General features: G+C 35.1%; 1 protein-coding gene across 4 annotated transcripts in view; it reads left to right on the plus strand.

Moving 5' to 3' along the window:
- Window positions 1–10,078, plus strand: part of LOC107086899 (neural cell adhesion molecule L1-like protein) — an 81,673-nt gene extending 71,595 nt beyond the window's left edge. For 3 of the 4 annotated variants that reach the window (XM_015378165.1, XM_015378167.1, XM_015378166.1), the window contains exons 25-26: window positions 2,290–2,359; window positions 9,204–10,078. In XM_015378165.1, the coding sequence (XP_015233651.1) occupies window positions 2,290–2,359; window positions 9,204–9,411 (278 nt within the window). In that variant the 3' untranslated portion in view covers window positions 9,412–10,078. The remainder of the gene's footprint in view (window positions 1–2,289; window positions 2,360–9,203) is intronic. The other variant, XM_015378168.1, reaches the window with a different exon arrangement.
- Window positions 10,079–14,126: the final 4,048 nt, after the last annotated feature.

The following is a 14,126-nucleotide window of genomic DNA, read 5'->3' on the forward strand; positions in this document are numbered from 1 at the left end:
ATATTAGTTGTTATAGAAGTAACAGCATGTTGTGCATGTGATAAAATTGCGGAGGGAGTAAATAATTTCAATGTTTTAAGTCTGCAAACTCTATATTTAAGTCTATATTTAGACTATATTTGGGTTTTCTTAAAGGGGTCTGCAAAGGACTGAAAAAAGTTTTCTGTTTGTCAACAAAATACAATATAAACTGATTTTAGTGTCTATGGACACTTTAAACATTATTTTTCAATGTATTTACAAAATTGTGATCTCTGCTAAGTTTAACTGATCATTAGAAAAAGGATTAATGAAGCCCAGGTGTGTTTTCAGTCTGAAAACTTGCCAAGTCATACCTGCTCATCCAGACTGCCATGTCATCTGGATCTACCATACCTCTGCCAATCTCCTGCTCTCCAAGCCTCTTCAACAACCATTAGCATCCTAATCTCTGCTTTCTAAGCTGCTCCATCAGGGTCAAGATCATGCCTCCAACCAGCTGCAACCCACTTCTACCCCCATCACTGCCCTGGTCTAGCTCCTCTATAGTTCAGCTCCCTTTCTCCTTCATCTTCCAGTCCACTGCCCGTGCACAGGCCCCGAGGGGAAGACATTTCCATTCACATAAATCTGACCATATCATCATAATCAGATATGCTCAGATCTATGCCCTGTGCTGGGGTCTGAGCGACAAAAACATATTATTGTTAAGGACAATATTGTTATATTATATTAAGTCATGTAAATAAACTCTAATTGCCTTCCTATCTCTTTGTGAGTCTCTCTAGGATGAAACTGTATCACCTACATAAAAATAATTTGTAGGTTAAAAAAAATAAATGGTGGACACACATTTCCCACCATCACACATGATGGTGACAGCATCATGCTGTCGGGAAAGGCCCACCTAGAAGGAATAGAAAGTTTGTCTTAATTTATCAAAAAATAGACAAAAAATAAAAAATCCATAAAAATGCACTTGAAAGAAAAAAGGGAGACATTAAAATGCTGGAAACTGAAATAGTGTTTAGCCTTCTAGATAGAAAACACACCTAAACCAACAGCCAAATCTGCCCTACAAGGGGTTGTATGATTAGAATGGCTTAAGTGTAGTTCACATTTAGGATCTATGTCAGGACTTAAAAATAATAGACTGTGTTTTTTTAAGTTAGTAGATACATACCCCAAAAGACAAAAGGTGGTTCTACAAAGTGTTGACTAAGGAGGAGCTGAACTGATAAGTGTGCATTACTTTTCTGAATTGTTATATTAAAAATATTAAGAAATTGTTTTCCCTCCATTTAAGAATTATTGAATACTTTGTTTTTTTTCTATCATAATAAAAGAGTATAGAGTTTTGTAGTTGTTACATGAAACAATGAAGCAAGGTACAAGTTTTTCTCACTTATTTCTACTTTTAAAGGGGACTTGAGCTGGGTCACTATGGACCTGGATCACCATGTATTCGAATAGTTCCAGACCATGGATCATGCATACTATTTCTGCATCTGCTCTAGTTTCCTTGCAAATTGAACACTGGAAGTTGTGCCATCCTGCTAGTTCTGCTTGGCAAAAATGATTGCATTTCTCATCCAGCATGGGAAGTGAAAATAAGCACTCTTTGTTCCCCTGTTCCCTATCCCTCACCTATGCAATCTTTTGTTACTCTTACCTTGTACCCCTTTTCCTGCCCAGTATCAAAGCCAGTTTTCATCTCATAGTGTTTTGTCCCTATAAATTGTCTCTTTCCCCTTCCACCCTGCATTCTCTACATATGCCCACCATACCTTCAATGCTTCTTTGCCTGTAGTGTTTGACAAGAAGTACTGAATATTTCATCAGCTTCTTTGGATAGCCCCTTTGTCCATCTAGCTCTTTTCACAAAACCCATTTCTTTTGTCTGCCTCAAAAGCAACTGTTATTTTCAGAGCGTGTTTACCAGGGTAGAAGCCAGCACTTTGTGCACACATGCAGAAGAGGTGCTCTACATTTTAAAACTTTATGTAATGCACACAGAATATGCAAGGGGTGATATATATTTATGTCAAATCTTGAATTTGAGCAATTCAATTGAATTAAATTTAAGCTATGCATAATCCATATACCAGTGTCATTCATTGAGAGTGTGTAAATATATATATATATATATATATATATATATATATATATATATATATATATATATGTGTGTGTGTGTACATTTATTTTTAGCTTAAATCTCAGACTTTTGTGCTCCATTAGTACTGAGCTGCACTGACTCTAATTGTAGGAGTGAAACAGTCTTGTTACACAATATCTTTTCTTTTTCAGTAAAAGGGAAGGAAGATCTCTTTACTGATGCAGAGTCACAAGGAATGAATGATGACGCCTATGAATACAGGTGAGTTACATCCTGCCGCTACTGCTACTGCTGCTGCTGTCCAGATGTGTGGTGATGAAGTTAATTCATCTCCTTGACATGCTTTATGTTCTAGCAGCACAGCATGGAACAACCACAGATGTGAATGGAAAAGATAGTACTGTTAAATCACAGCTTTGTTTTTTCCCCCTTACTATCCTAAAAGCAAACCGCGCACTCACGACGTTAACCAGGATCAACCTGAAAGCCAGTGTACTCATCATTTAATGGGCTAGGTAATCACAAAGTGTACTTAAGAGCAGTGGATAACCCTCGGCTTAAGCTTTGTTCCCTTTAGCTGGCATTATGTGTTTTCACTCAGTAGTTAGATTTGTTTTGTGTGCATGTTCCTTCTTTTTAGACTGCTTTCCTTCTTGTGCATGTAGGCTATGTTAATGTTTGTGTGTTTGTGAATTAGAGTTAAACAGTCAGCGTTTTGCCTGCTGGAATATATGGAATTTTTATATATTTCAACAGAATCTATTTAAAAAATTGTACCACAATATCAGCCTTTCATGTCAGTCCACAATGAAAATTATTGATTATATTTTGCATATTAAAGGTTAAGAGGCTAAATCCTTTTTTTCTGCCAGTATCCCTCAAAATACCATGTGGGTCTGGATCAGAGTTCCTTGGAATAAAGAAAAATAAGATCTGACATATTTTCTAATGATTTCTTTCTTTCTTTCTTTCTTTCTTTCTTTCTTTCTTTCTTTCTTTCTTTCTTTCTTTCTTTCTTTCTTTCTTTCTTTCTTTCTTTCTTTGGCCTCTGTAGCATGTAATAATGTTGTAGTAGAGTCTGCATTGGGCCCTCTTGGTAACATGAAGTATGCATGCAAGGTTATGATTTTACAAAAAGAGTGTAGAAATCACCTCAATAAATAAAACTGAAATAAAACCCCATTTTTACACACGTCAAATCTATTCATATGTCCTTCAGCTTAGTTTTTTTTTTTTTTTTTTTCAGTTAGAAACATCTATGATTGCTGCTACAGTCGGAAAACATGTTTTTTCTAATGAAACCAAGCTTGCTTCAACTCTCCACAGCACTCTCAAAAGCCCCAGAGTGCAAATTAGCATGCGCACCTGCTAATTCTGATTAGAACCAGAGCAAATTAATACTAGGAATTTCTGGAAAGTCATCTGATTTTAGGCAGGCTTCCAGATAATCACTTATCCATTGTACTAAAAAGTCAGATGTTTTAACTCAAGCTAGATGTTTTAACTTAACTGGTTGGACAGCTTGTTTATTTATGTTTTTATTTTTACTTAAGTTGTTATTTACAACAATTATCATAGAAGGTTGTGCAGATTTAGATTATCACACTTGTAAACAATTGCAACAGATATGACTGAAATTACCAGAAGGAAAAGTAAAATCCCAAAAATGCTGACTGCATTGCTAAATAAATATAAACAAATAGGATAAAAGGACAATTTGCACTGAAGAGACATTTGGATCACAAAACACAATTAGAGATTATTACATGGATATGAAGGGTAACCTTCTCTATCCAGGATCTACTTTGGTTTCAGTACTGCCTGATACAGACAGGCTTTATAACACTGTATTTCTGCCTCACACTTGGCAACTGCATATTTACCTAAAACGATTTCACATTGTGAGTCAGAGAGTATTATGTGAAATATACTTAGCTGAGACCACAATGGAAGAAGCTTTCACTGCAGATTCACAGGTCTTAGATGTATGTAGTGTCTGCCCTTTAGTGAAGCAGGCATAAGCTAAGCATTAGACGCACTATAAAACTAGGCTTTCTCAAGCAGACAGCTGTTGTATTGTAAAATGTCTTTTGAATTTCTATTGTTCACATTGTTTAGCTACTATAATGGCAGCAATGGGGAATTCAATGAACCCTATTTTCTTGGATTGCAGTGCTGCAAACAGAGTAACAATAGGATGTTTATTGAAGGAGAAATCATCTGAAATAGCCTCCTCTGTCTGCCTATTGGGCTTGTTATTATACTATTCAGGACATTATTACTCATAATGATGTGACTTCTGCAAAGTTATTAATTCTTTAATGCTATGATTATAAATGTACAATTCTCTCACACAGTAAATTGTGTCAATAAACTTAATTCTGGGTTACAATATTATATATTTAGAAGGAAGTTTAATATGCAAAAACTGTTTTGGACAAAAAAGAGAATAAAATAATGGTATAATAATAATTAATATCATGTTGAAAGAATTAATTGGATTAATCATGATTAATCGATTATTGAAATAATTGTCAACTAATTTAGTAATCGATTAATTGTTAATTGGAGTATAGAGACTGTAAAATATGTTTTTAGCTGTCAGAGCAACAAAGTTAGTGCTCTAATTATATCAAAATTGTAAAAAAAATATATATATGACAATTTTGCATTTAAGATAAAAAAAAAAAATGTTTTCATCTGTTAATATGCTCTATCCAGAACCCATCAAGTGGAAAAGTTTCAGTTTAACCTGTTTAATTTTGGAAAAAATATTTTTTTTTTAAGGAACCTTTGGCTATCCAAAATCCAAAATAATCATTGAATGCAGCCCTAATTAATATAAATATATACCACTGGAATGTTACACTTATGAGATTTTGTATGAGTGACCATTATAAATCTGTGCATCACAGTGAATTTGAATGATACACCTTTTTTTTAGATAAAATTTAATCAGGCAAGTGAGCTGTGCATTCAGCCCCTTGAATTGGTACTATCTGTTGGTACTGCAGATCCTTGCAGGTATGTCCTGAGAGAGCCTTTGAACACCACTTTTAGAGTCTTGCAGAGTCTTTCTGTTGCATTTAGGAGTGGAAAGTGAACAATGGCCCTCATGTAAAATAATTTAGTGCCTCAAAAGGGTCTCTGTAAAGGTAGTTCTAACTTTAGTGACTACACAGTAATTGTGTCCTCTCTGACAAAAGTGTATTTAGTGTGTACTGTGGGCTAAAACATCCTAATATTGTCTCATCTGAACAGAGCTCTTTCTTATACTTTTTTCAAGTTTATTTTGCTTTATTTTTCCCCCCCACATGAGCTACAGATCTCTGAAGCTCCTCCTTAGTGATTGTACACCTTTTAGCCACTGTTCTTGTTTAGCCTGTCAGTGTTTATTGGTTTCCTTTAATTATATGAAAATTTACTTTTGTAAGATGGCCTATCTAATGATTTTTTTTTTAAAGATAAATCAAATTTGTCTTGGGAATATGACAAAATGTATTTCAAGTGGTATAATATTTATTATAACTCTTAAACCCTGTATGAAGATAGCATTGATATTGTGTTATAAGGAGCTGTTACATTCTCAGGAGATGAGAATTTGTTAAAGAGCATTTGCAGATACTGCTTAGAATGCTTCTCATGGTTTGTTTCATGAGGTTGGTTGCAGTACTGTCCCCCCAGAGTGCCCTTAGCCTTGCTGTGATGTTGTTTGGCTGCCTTCAGAGCTAGTTTCAGGGCTCTCTTGTGCCCTTTGAATCTCCAAAGGCAATAGACCACCCACTGGTATCCCATGTGTCTGGAGAGCTGACAAGTGGTAATTATGCTTCTGATGCTTTCTCTTTTGAAACCTCCATCTACGCCTTTTGCCCCTCCATCCACTGCAAAAACAGCAGGTGTCACGACTGCACCAGGTTGTTTGACTCATATAATTGTTGTTTTTTCCCCCTCACCTTTGAATAAATATCCTGCTACCTAATGTGCAATTTTGGAAAAGGTAATATGTGTGCAAAAATGTTTCTCCTGCTATTTGTGTTTTATTTTTCTATTATGTTGGGGGTTTTTTTTTTTTAAGACTTTTGAAGTTTTTGAATATAAGATTGAAAAAGACACATTGAATTCCTGCCATCGACCCAAAATCAGGCCAAGATGTGTACCTGGGAAGACATAAATGATTACTTTTATTGCCTCCATTTACCCATTTGTGAAACAGATTTTTTTATTGAAACAGGAGCAGGATATAACAAATTGAGGTCCAGAGTAAGCTGGGGCTCAACGACTCAGCCCCATTTTATCACAGATTTCAAAGTCACTGTAGGTGGGCAAATGCGGCAGTGGCATTTCACCGCTCTCAGATAGCAGCCACTTATCTTCAGCGCTCTAGAGACGTCAGACAAAGAAGGTTCGATAAGGAAAAGCCCAGGAAAAAGAAGGTTGTAATGTGGACCTTATGTGACCTGCATCCTAAACAGCTTTACAAAGTAGCCCAGATAAGATTGGCTATTAAAAGTCCCTTTGAAGGAGACTCAAAGTGTAATCTTTGTCTTTGACGAGTCTCTCGTGCTTGAATTCCTACTCACAATTTGTGGGTTCTTTGTGATTCAGGTGTCAACTGCAATAGGCCTCAGTGAACACTATAACATATGAGCCGCCTGAGTATTTGCCAGCGTCAGTTTTTTGTGTTTTGAATACAAAACCAAAGTAAAAAAGTGGTGTTATAAAAAATGATAGTTTGGAAGACTTGGGGGAGCGAGAAAGGCATAGAAGGAGGAATATCAGTGTTTTGAGGTGACCCCATGCCTAAAAAAAAAGACACCTGCGAGTTGGCCACTTGCCCGGCGGTAAATTGGCATCTAATCTCCTCGACTCGTGCATGAGCCCCTGGGAATACCAGGAATGACAGGTTGTTTGTCTGGGATTGCATACACGCCACCTCTTCTCCCCTGTTCTGCCGTCTACCAGACTCACTGCTCTTCCACAACAGACACAAACCTTGCACTTGGCATCTTACTCACTTCAGTCTGGCAATCTCTGCCGCTGACTCTAAAGAGATTTTAAATTGCCTTTGGTCTTGAAGCCCCTGCAATTAGCAATTAGTGAAGTGATTGTAGAAAGCCCTCCTTGCCCCTGTGTGCTCTTTTTCCTGCTGAGCAGTTGCTGCATCTATCCCTGCCTTCTGCATGTAGTTATATACTGTATTTGGTTGTTTGTTTGCTGTGGTTTCTCTTTCTACTTTTTGATTTTACACAGTTATCTCCATCTTTAATGAAACCCCTAATAAAGACTAAGAATCAACCTCGAAATATGTTTTTTTTTTAATTATCATTTTTTTCTTTTCTTTTCCTTTCTTCTTCTTTTTTTTTTTTTTTTTTGCAGTGGCATGATCTCAGACCAAATTTCTTTTAAAAATTCCTTCTTTGACCTTGAGATTGTACTGAAAAACTCCAACACATTCAATCAATGATTTTGTATTAAAATAGTCAGTGCCAATTTTTTCCGAACCCTTTCTATCAATACTATAAAATATACTTTTTCCCTGCAAGATTTCACGAGGTTGGCACATGCATAGAGGATCGTCATTTTTCATCTTTGCAGTCTCTCTAGAACATCCAGAGTATTGGGTAATCTCTAATCCAGAGTTTTTGAGTATATTAGTTAATATTGTGGGGGAAAAAAAATCTTATAAATATTTTTCACAAAACTACAAGTGACAAAGTTAGTAGTTTCTATAAATATTCCAATACAATAAATGATATAATGGAACTAAAATGCTACTCAGCAGTATTTTCTATATGTCTTATTTTTTGCTGATTTTTAAATAAGTAAGACACAATTATCTTTTCCTTGTATAAAGTCAACAAAATACTAGCTATGTTTCCATTAATCATCAAATTGTGCAAATTCTAGTGAAAAAACAAAACTTTTTTTGAAACCCCCCCCACCACATTTTTCAAAAAAAAGTTTTTACGCTTTAATGTGATGGTTTTTTTGGGCTTATATTTGGCAAGAATGCAATGGAAACACTTTTATTGCATTACACGACTCACTAGTGATAAGCAAAAAAAAAAAAAAAGAAATATTAGGAGGAGGATGGCGTGGCATATTTGGATTCATAAGCAGTTGTTTTTTAGTTGTAAATGTATTTCTTATCAATTGAAAACACCACAATTTAATTTTCGCAATGCGCAGAATATTTATATTGTTTTTGATGGAAACACAGCTACAGATGACTTACCAGGGCTTGATATGAACTTGACCTGATGACTTTCCAAAGTGACTAACCAGTCAGCAGGTTACCTAGACACGTTTTTGCTCAGCTAATGAAGATATTGTATGATCTACTGCATGCCTGTAAAACCTAAAGGTCGTCTGTTTAATAAAGACTTTCTAAAATACTAAATATACATTTTTGTTGCACTAAATGCTCTTAAGGAACAAATTTGTACTAAGAGCTACAAAAGAAGCAGCAAACTCATTACATTAAACATTTTAATGGAAGCTTCTCATTCTTTATAAAATGATCCCTGAATAATGTACCCTCAAAAAATCAATATTTAGATTTTATAATACAAATGCTACCTGCTTTGTAAAACATTTTTCTCATATCTTTGCTATTTTTCAAAATCGCAAAAAAATGAGCATTAGGTCAGAAATACCATTGATTTCTAATTGCATGTCCTTAAAACACTTTAAGCAAATTAAACAGGTACGGTATGAGTAATAGGAAAGTTTCAATTAAATAAATGTTTTTGGAGTCATTAGTCATGCTCCTATTGGTGGCCACAACTGAAGTTGTACAGTGATAAATTTGATCTTTTGTCCCCCACAGTATAAATGTAATCATAAGATTGTAATTTATGTACATTATTCAGTGTAAGATAAAACTACTAACATGAATGATTGATCTATTTTGAGTCTATTTTACACATCTAGGGTGTCAGAAGTGCCAATGGTATTTCTATAGTGCTGTATGTGCATGTGTCTGAGGTTGTGTGTCAAAAACTGTTATATATACATTTTTTTATTGTATGTTTTGGTTTGCCGTGAGATTTACCACCTTGTGCCACTAACCACAATTTTTCTTTTTTGTTGTTAACCATGGCAGTGACAACGATGAAAAGCCACTGAAGGAAACCATCTCAGGTCCCAAAGAGGAAACAGGCTGGGATGGTGTCAGCAGAGACAGCTTGGTTGATTACGCAGGCGAAGAAGGAGAATTCAATGAGGATGGTTCATTTATTGGAGAATACGCTGAACCCAGATACCGGGATTCTATCAGTGAGCCCAGTGGACCCAGCAGTGTCACTACATAAATCCACTTCAAATAGCCTTTATCACTTTCTGACACAATACTCGTGCAACTTCTGCAACCACTACTTTAAACCTAGTCTAAGTGACCAAACACGGTAAAATAGAATATACTCAGGTATTAACTGTTTTATTGCTGGTATAGTTTTTGTCTGTTTTTCTAAGGGAAGAGTGCTTCTCTGCCATACAAATCAGTGTGCTGTCACATAGGAGTCTGTACATTTTGTAATAGAACAAATATTATATTAGAGTTGTTTATTTTGGCCTTGACAATATGTTGCTTTTATACCAACCAGCCTAAATCGAAACACTTTTTCTACATCATCATACTGCATTGGAAATGGAAGAACCAAAAGTTTTTAAATAAATAATATTAATAAAAATAACAATAAAAATTTTAACATTCACATTCTTTTTTTACACATACATATACAGGGTACTGTTATGTGCTACCAGAAATACTTTCCTTTCTTCTTAATTCCTTTGTTCTGTGTCTTATTTTGACCTTTGAAATGTGACTTTTAAGAAACAAGTGTGTAAACACTGAAATATGCAATTTACTACTGTATATTTTCTTTTTATATTGATCCTATCCCAGGACACAACAACAGATATGTAAGAAAAATGCAAAAATGTATATAAAATTATGTCTAAGTCTTCTGAGCATGTATTTATTTTCTTACTAGAATGTATTTGAAATATAAGTATTCACAAAAAGGAAGGATACTCACTGGACAATTTATTAGGCCACCCTATATAAATACCCTCATTTGTGTAAACAATTAAGATAATTTTACTTTGCATCAATTCAACAGGGTTTTAGAAACATTCCTCACAAACCCTTAATGTACCACCGTAAGGGAAATTAAGGTGCATCAGAAGCAAGGGGAAAAGCAATGGAAGCATCCAGATACACACAAGGGAAAGAAAATGTTTTGAGAATAATCATGTCCATAAGAGCAATTTACACCTTTAGAAAAATAACACTGTATCTATTTGAGATTGCATACTTAAACTAAAAGAGATGTGAAATGTAGTTGGAAGCAATTATAAAGTGAAGTAATAAGGCTCTTCTGTGCTTTTATGATGCAGCTGTCTTTCTCTAAAGAAACCCTCTAGAGCTGCAACAGCCTCATGCAAAGGGTGAGGGACAATTTCCAATAATGTAATTATTTTGTCCTTTTTCCTTATATTTTTGTAGACAGAATGACATTTATTGTGTCTACAACACCTGCCTTACCAAGATTTACTTAAAAATATATTTTAGGTATTTGCACGCAAATGATTTAAGTAAAATTTAATGCTGCAATATCAAGTAACACTCACTTGCCAGTATCAACTGAATTTTACTTTCCATAACACATAACAATTTGGAAGATATTAAGTAACATTTAAGTAATTACATTCAAGTTGTAAGTTACATATTGACTTACTTTGTTGCATTACGTTACATTATTAGGTAATAATTGCCAGTTTACTTTTGACAAATGTTACCAAATAAATTGAACCAATAGTCTATACATTTAATATACATTGAACAGTTTAGTTTTCATTTTAAACAGTTCAACAAAGAAGTAAATACCCAATGCAATTGCTCAATGTTTTTCATGGGCCAGCCAGAAATTTGACAGTCTAACAGGAAACCATCCATCCATCCATTTTTGTCACACTTAATCCCAGTGGGTGTCACAAGGTCAATGGGCAAGAGGCGGGGTACACCCAGGACAGGTCACCAGTTCATTGCAGGGCAGCCCAGAGACAAACAGGACAAACAACCATTCACGCACACACCTAAGGAGAATTTAAAGAAGCCAATTAACCTAACAATCATGTTTTGGACTGTGGGAGGAAGATTTGCACCACTGAGCAGCACTCTAACTGGAATCGCACTTTTCAAATATGCAATAAGAAATGTATAACTCTCTAAAACTCAGAGTTTTAATATTCGTAACAGAAATATACTCATATGTAAGATCAAGAATGTTTAATTTACACAAACATGCTCAAAACAACTTCTGCGCGAGGGCCAGAACATAAACAGCCACTTAAACATTTAGCAGTGATGTAAATATCATGTATGCCTCTATTTAATAAAAAAAAAAAAAGCTTGTGCAAATGTAGCATTAATATTAAAAGTGTGTTATGTTGTACTGCATTAGAATTTGTAGCAAGAAAAAAAAAGATTAGGTTGGTATGACCTGTAAACAACCAATACACAGCATTTCATATACACCACATCCAACACAGATCTGGTAATATAGTCACTACTCAAATATTCAATAAAAATCTTATTAACATACAAACTGAAACAGTGCAATTTCATTTGAACCAGTCATCCAAACTAGTAGACTTTTAAGAATGCAATTACAACATTAAGGAAACAAATCAATGCAATAAAAAAAAATTAACACCTTAAACTGTTTAACCATTCTCAATGAAGAATAAAATCTCTACTAGATTTTTGAATAAAGGTATCTGTTATTTTATTGCCATATAACATATACCTTATTTAGCAAAAAATATAAAGCATTAATGACAGGTAAACCTACACTAAGATTAACTGGAACCCACTTCTAATTCTTGGCATTTGTTGCCACATTTTCCTACCCTAAGATGACAAAGTCATGAATGCATTTAGGAAAGCAACTTCAACGTCAGTGTGTTTAATTGTGGGGACAGTTTAAATCCATCAAAATCCAGGAAAAGTTTTTTGAAGACTTTAAAAGTGTAGCACAAAGTGGGAGGGTGCGCCATTTTCGGGGTATATATTAGTCCCATGAGCAGCAAGCAGGCTTTTGCAGTACTGTAGCACCCTGCCAAAATGATTGTCATCGGGACTACCTCCTGCTCTGTGTGTGATCTTGTAATGTCTGGATTCGGAGCAGAATCAGTCCTGCTTTGAGCAGAGTAGAAATTATGATGAATACTCTAATAGAGTTTACTGCACCAAAAAGTCACATTTCAGTGAAGGTAGTTGTTTCAGTTGTAGAAAAGCTGCTGGTGCAACAAGCTGCACCACAAAAGAGTGCCTACAGTCATAAGAATTCTTAAAAGTACTCCAAGAGACTGGAGCTTTTTGAATGGAAAGTGTCTGCTTCGACGCATATTGTATTGTTTTAATAATGTCCATTTTACTGTTCAGGTGAACACCCAGGTATTTTTGAGTCAGAAATGTTGCATAATCAGTTTTTCTGGTCTTATTGTTTAGTTTTGGTCTGACTGAGCAAACTTTAGCTTTATTTTCCTGTGCTCAGCTGACAGAAGCCTAGGTGGAAGTTTATATGAATAAACTTGATCACTCACCCTCATGCAATCAGAGGTTCCTCCTTCTGTGAATGAGCCAGTTAGCATTCAGTTTCCATCTTAAAAAAAAACTTAATTTACAGCTCAACCTTCTACTTTAAGCATCTGACTTGGATCCAACGTCAGACTTTGATTCTGATGACCCCCATTCAATCCCCCTGCATCCCTTTCTCCACCATTCTTGCAAGCTCCATCTGCTTCCCTGTCTATGCTGCTGCCTTGACACTATTAAAGTAATTCCTTGGACTCATACTGCTCTCACAAGGCATCCCCGGTCCGGCAGAATATGTTGAGTCTAATTCTGCCAGAGATTTATTCCCAAGGGGAGTTTTTTTTTCTCTCCACTGTCACTCATGCTTGCTCATCATGGAGACTCTTACGGACCTGCGCCTTACTCCGGCTGACATCCATCTTCATTCCATCTCTGTTCTACCACCAGTTTCAGGCCTAGAGGGCTTCATCCTTGTTCTCATTCAGCAGCTCATGCATATAATCAAAGTAAATTTTAATGTTAATGTACCCTGCAAAGGCCTAAGCACCAAAGACTTAAAATATTGTTTCAATAAAACTCTTCTAATTACCTTCCTTTTGTGAGTTTTTCCAGCTGAACTGCTGAAGACCATCTGATTCAAAGTTATACTGAATAGATATGGTTGCTCATGAAAATTTTAGTACATATTAGCATGTTTTTGAAAATTTAGAATGTCTGTCTGGCACCAACAACCATACTATTTTCAATTAAACTCCCTGTCTTGGAGATTTTGATCCTCACTTTATTCATCAGCAAGTTGTCTTTAGCAATACAGACTAGTAATTATTTAAACAGGTTCGATGAAATATTAGGGGAACTTGTCAGAGACAAATGATGAATTATGCTCTCACCTTTTGGCCTAACCAGCTGTGGAGTGAATTAGCAGCAATTTTTCACATCACTCCTAAAAATCCTTCAAAGTATTTTACTATAGCAGGTTTTATTGTCTAGAGAGTAACAGGATGAATCATGTACTGTTTTATCTCCACTTTAATGGATTTCCTTTCAAACTGTCTCTTATTCTCATATTCAAAGAGCTTAATTTTAAATTAATGCTGAAGGCTTGTTTGTTATTTGATGAACAAAAAAGTTTTTTTGAGAATAATCCATTTGAAACAAATCATCCAAATTATGTACAAATACCAAATACCTTCTTACAAGATATTGATGTTATACATTTTATCTCATATTACTGGATTCAAAAGATAAATCTTGACATTGAATTTTAGAAACATATAATTTAAGGACATTACTTCATAAACAATGAGACTGTTCATGAGTTTGAGTAAAATGTATTGTGTAAAAAATAAAAATTAAGATAAAATCATAGGAAATCAGCAAAAGGAACCCAATGATTATGGCTGCAGTTCCTTACCGGTGAAAGGT

Source organism: Cyprinodon variegatus, unplaced genomic scaffold (genome assembly GCF_000732505.1).
Source record: "Cyprinodon variegatus isolate N-32 unplaced genomic scaffold, C_variegatus-1.0 Scaffold165, whole genome shotgun sequence".
NCBI lineage: Eukaryota > Metazoa > Chordata > Actinopteri > Cyprinodontiformes > Cyprinodontidae > Cyprinodon > Cyprinodon variegatus.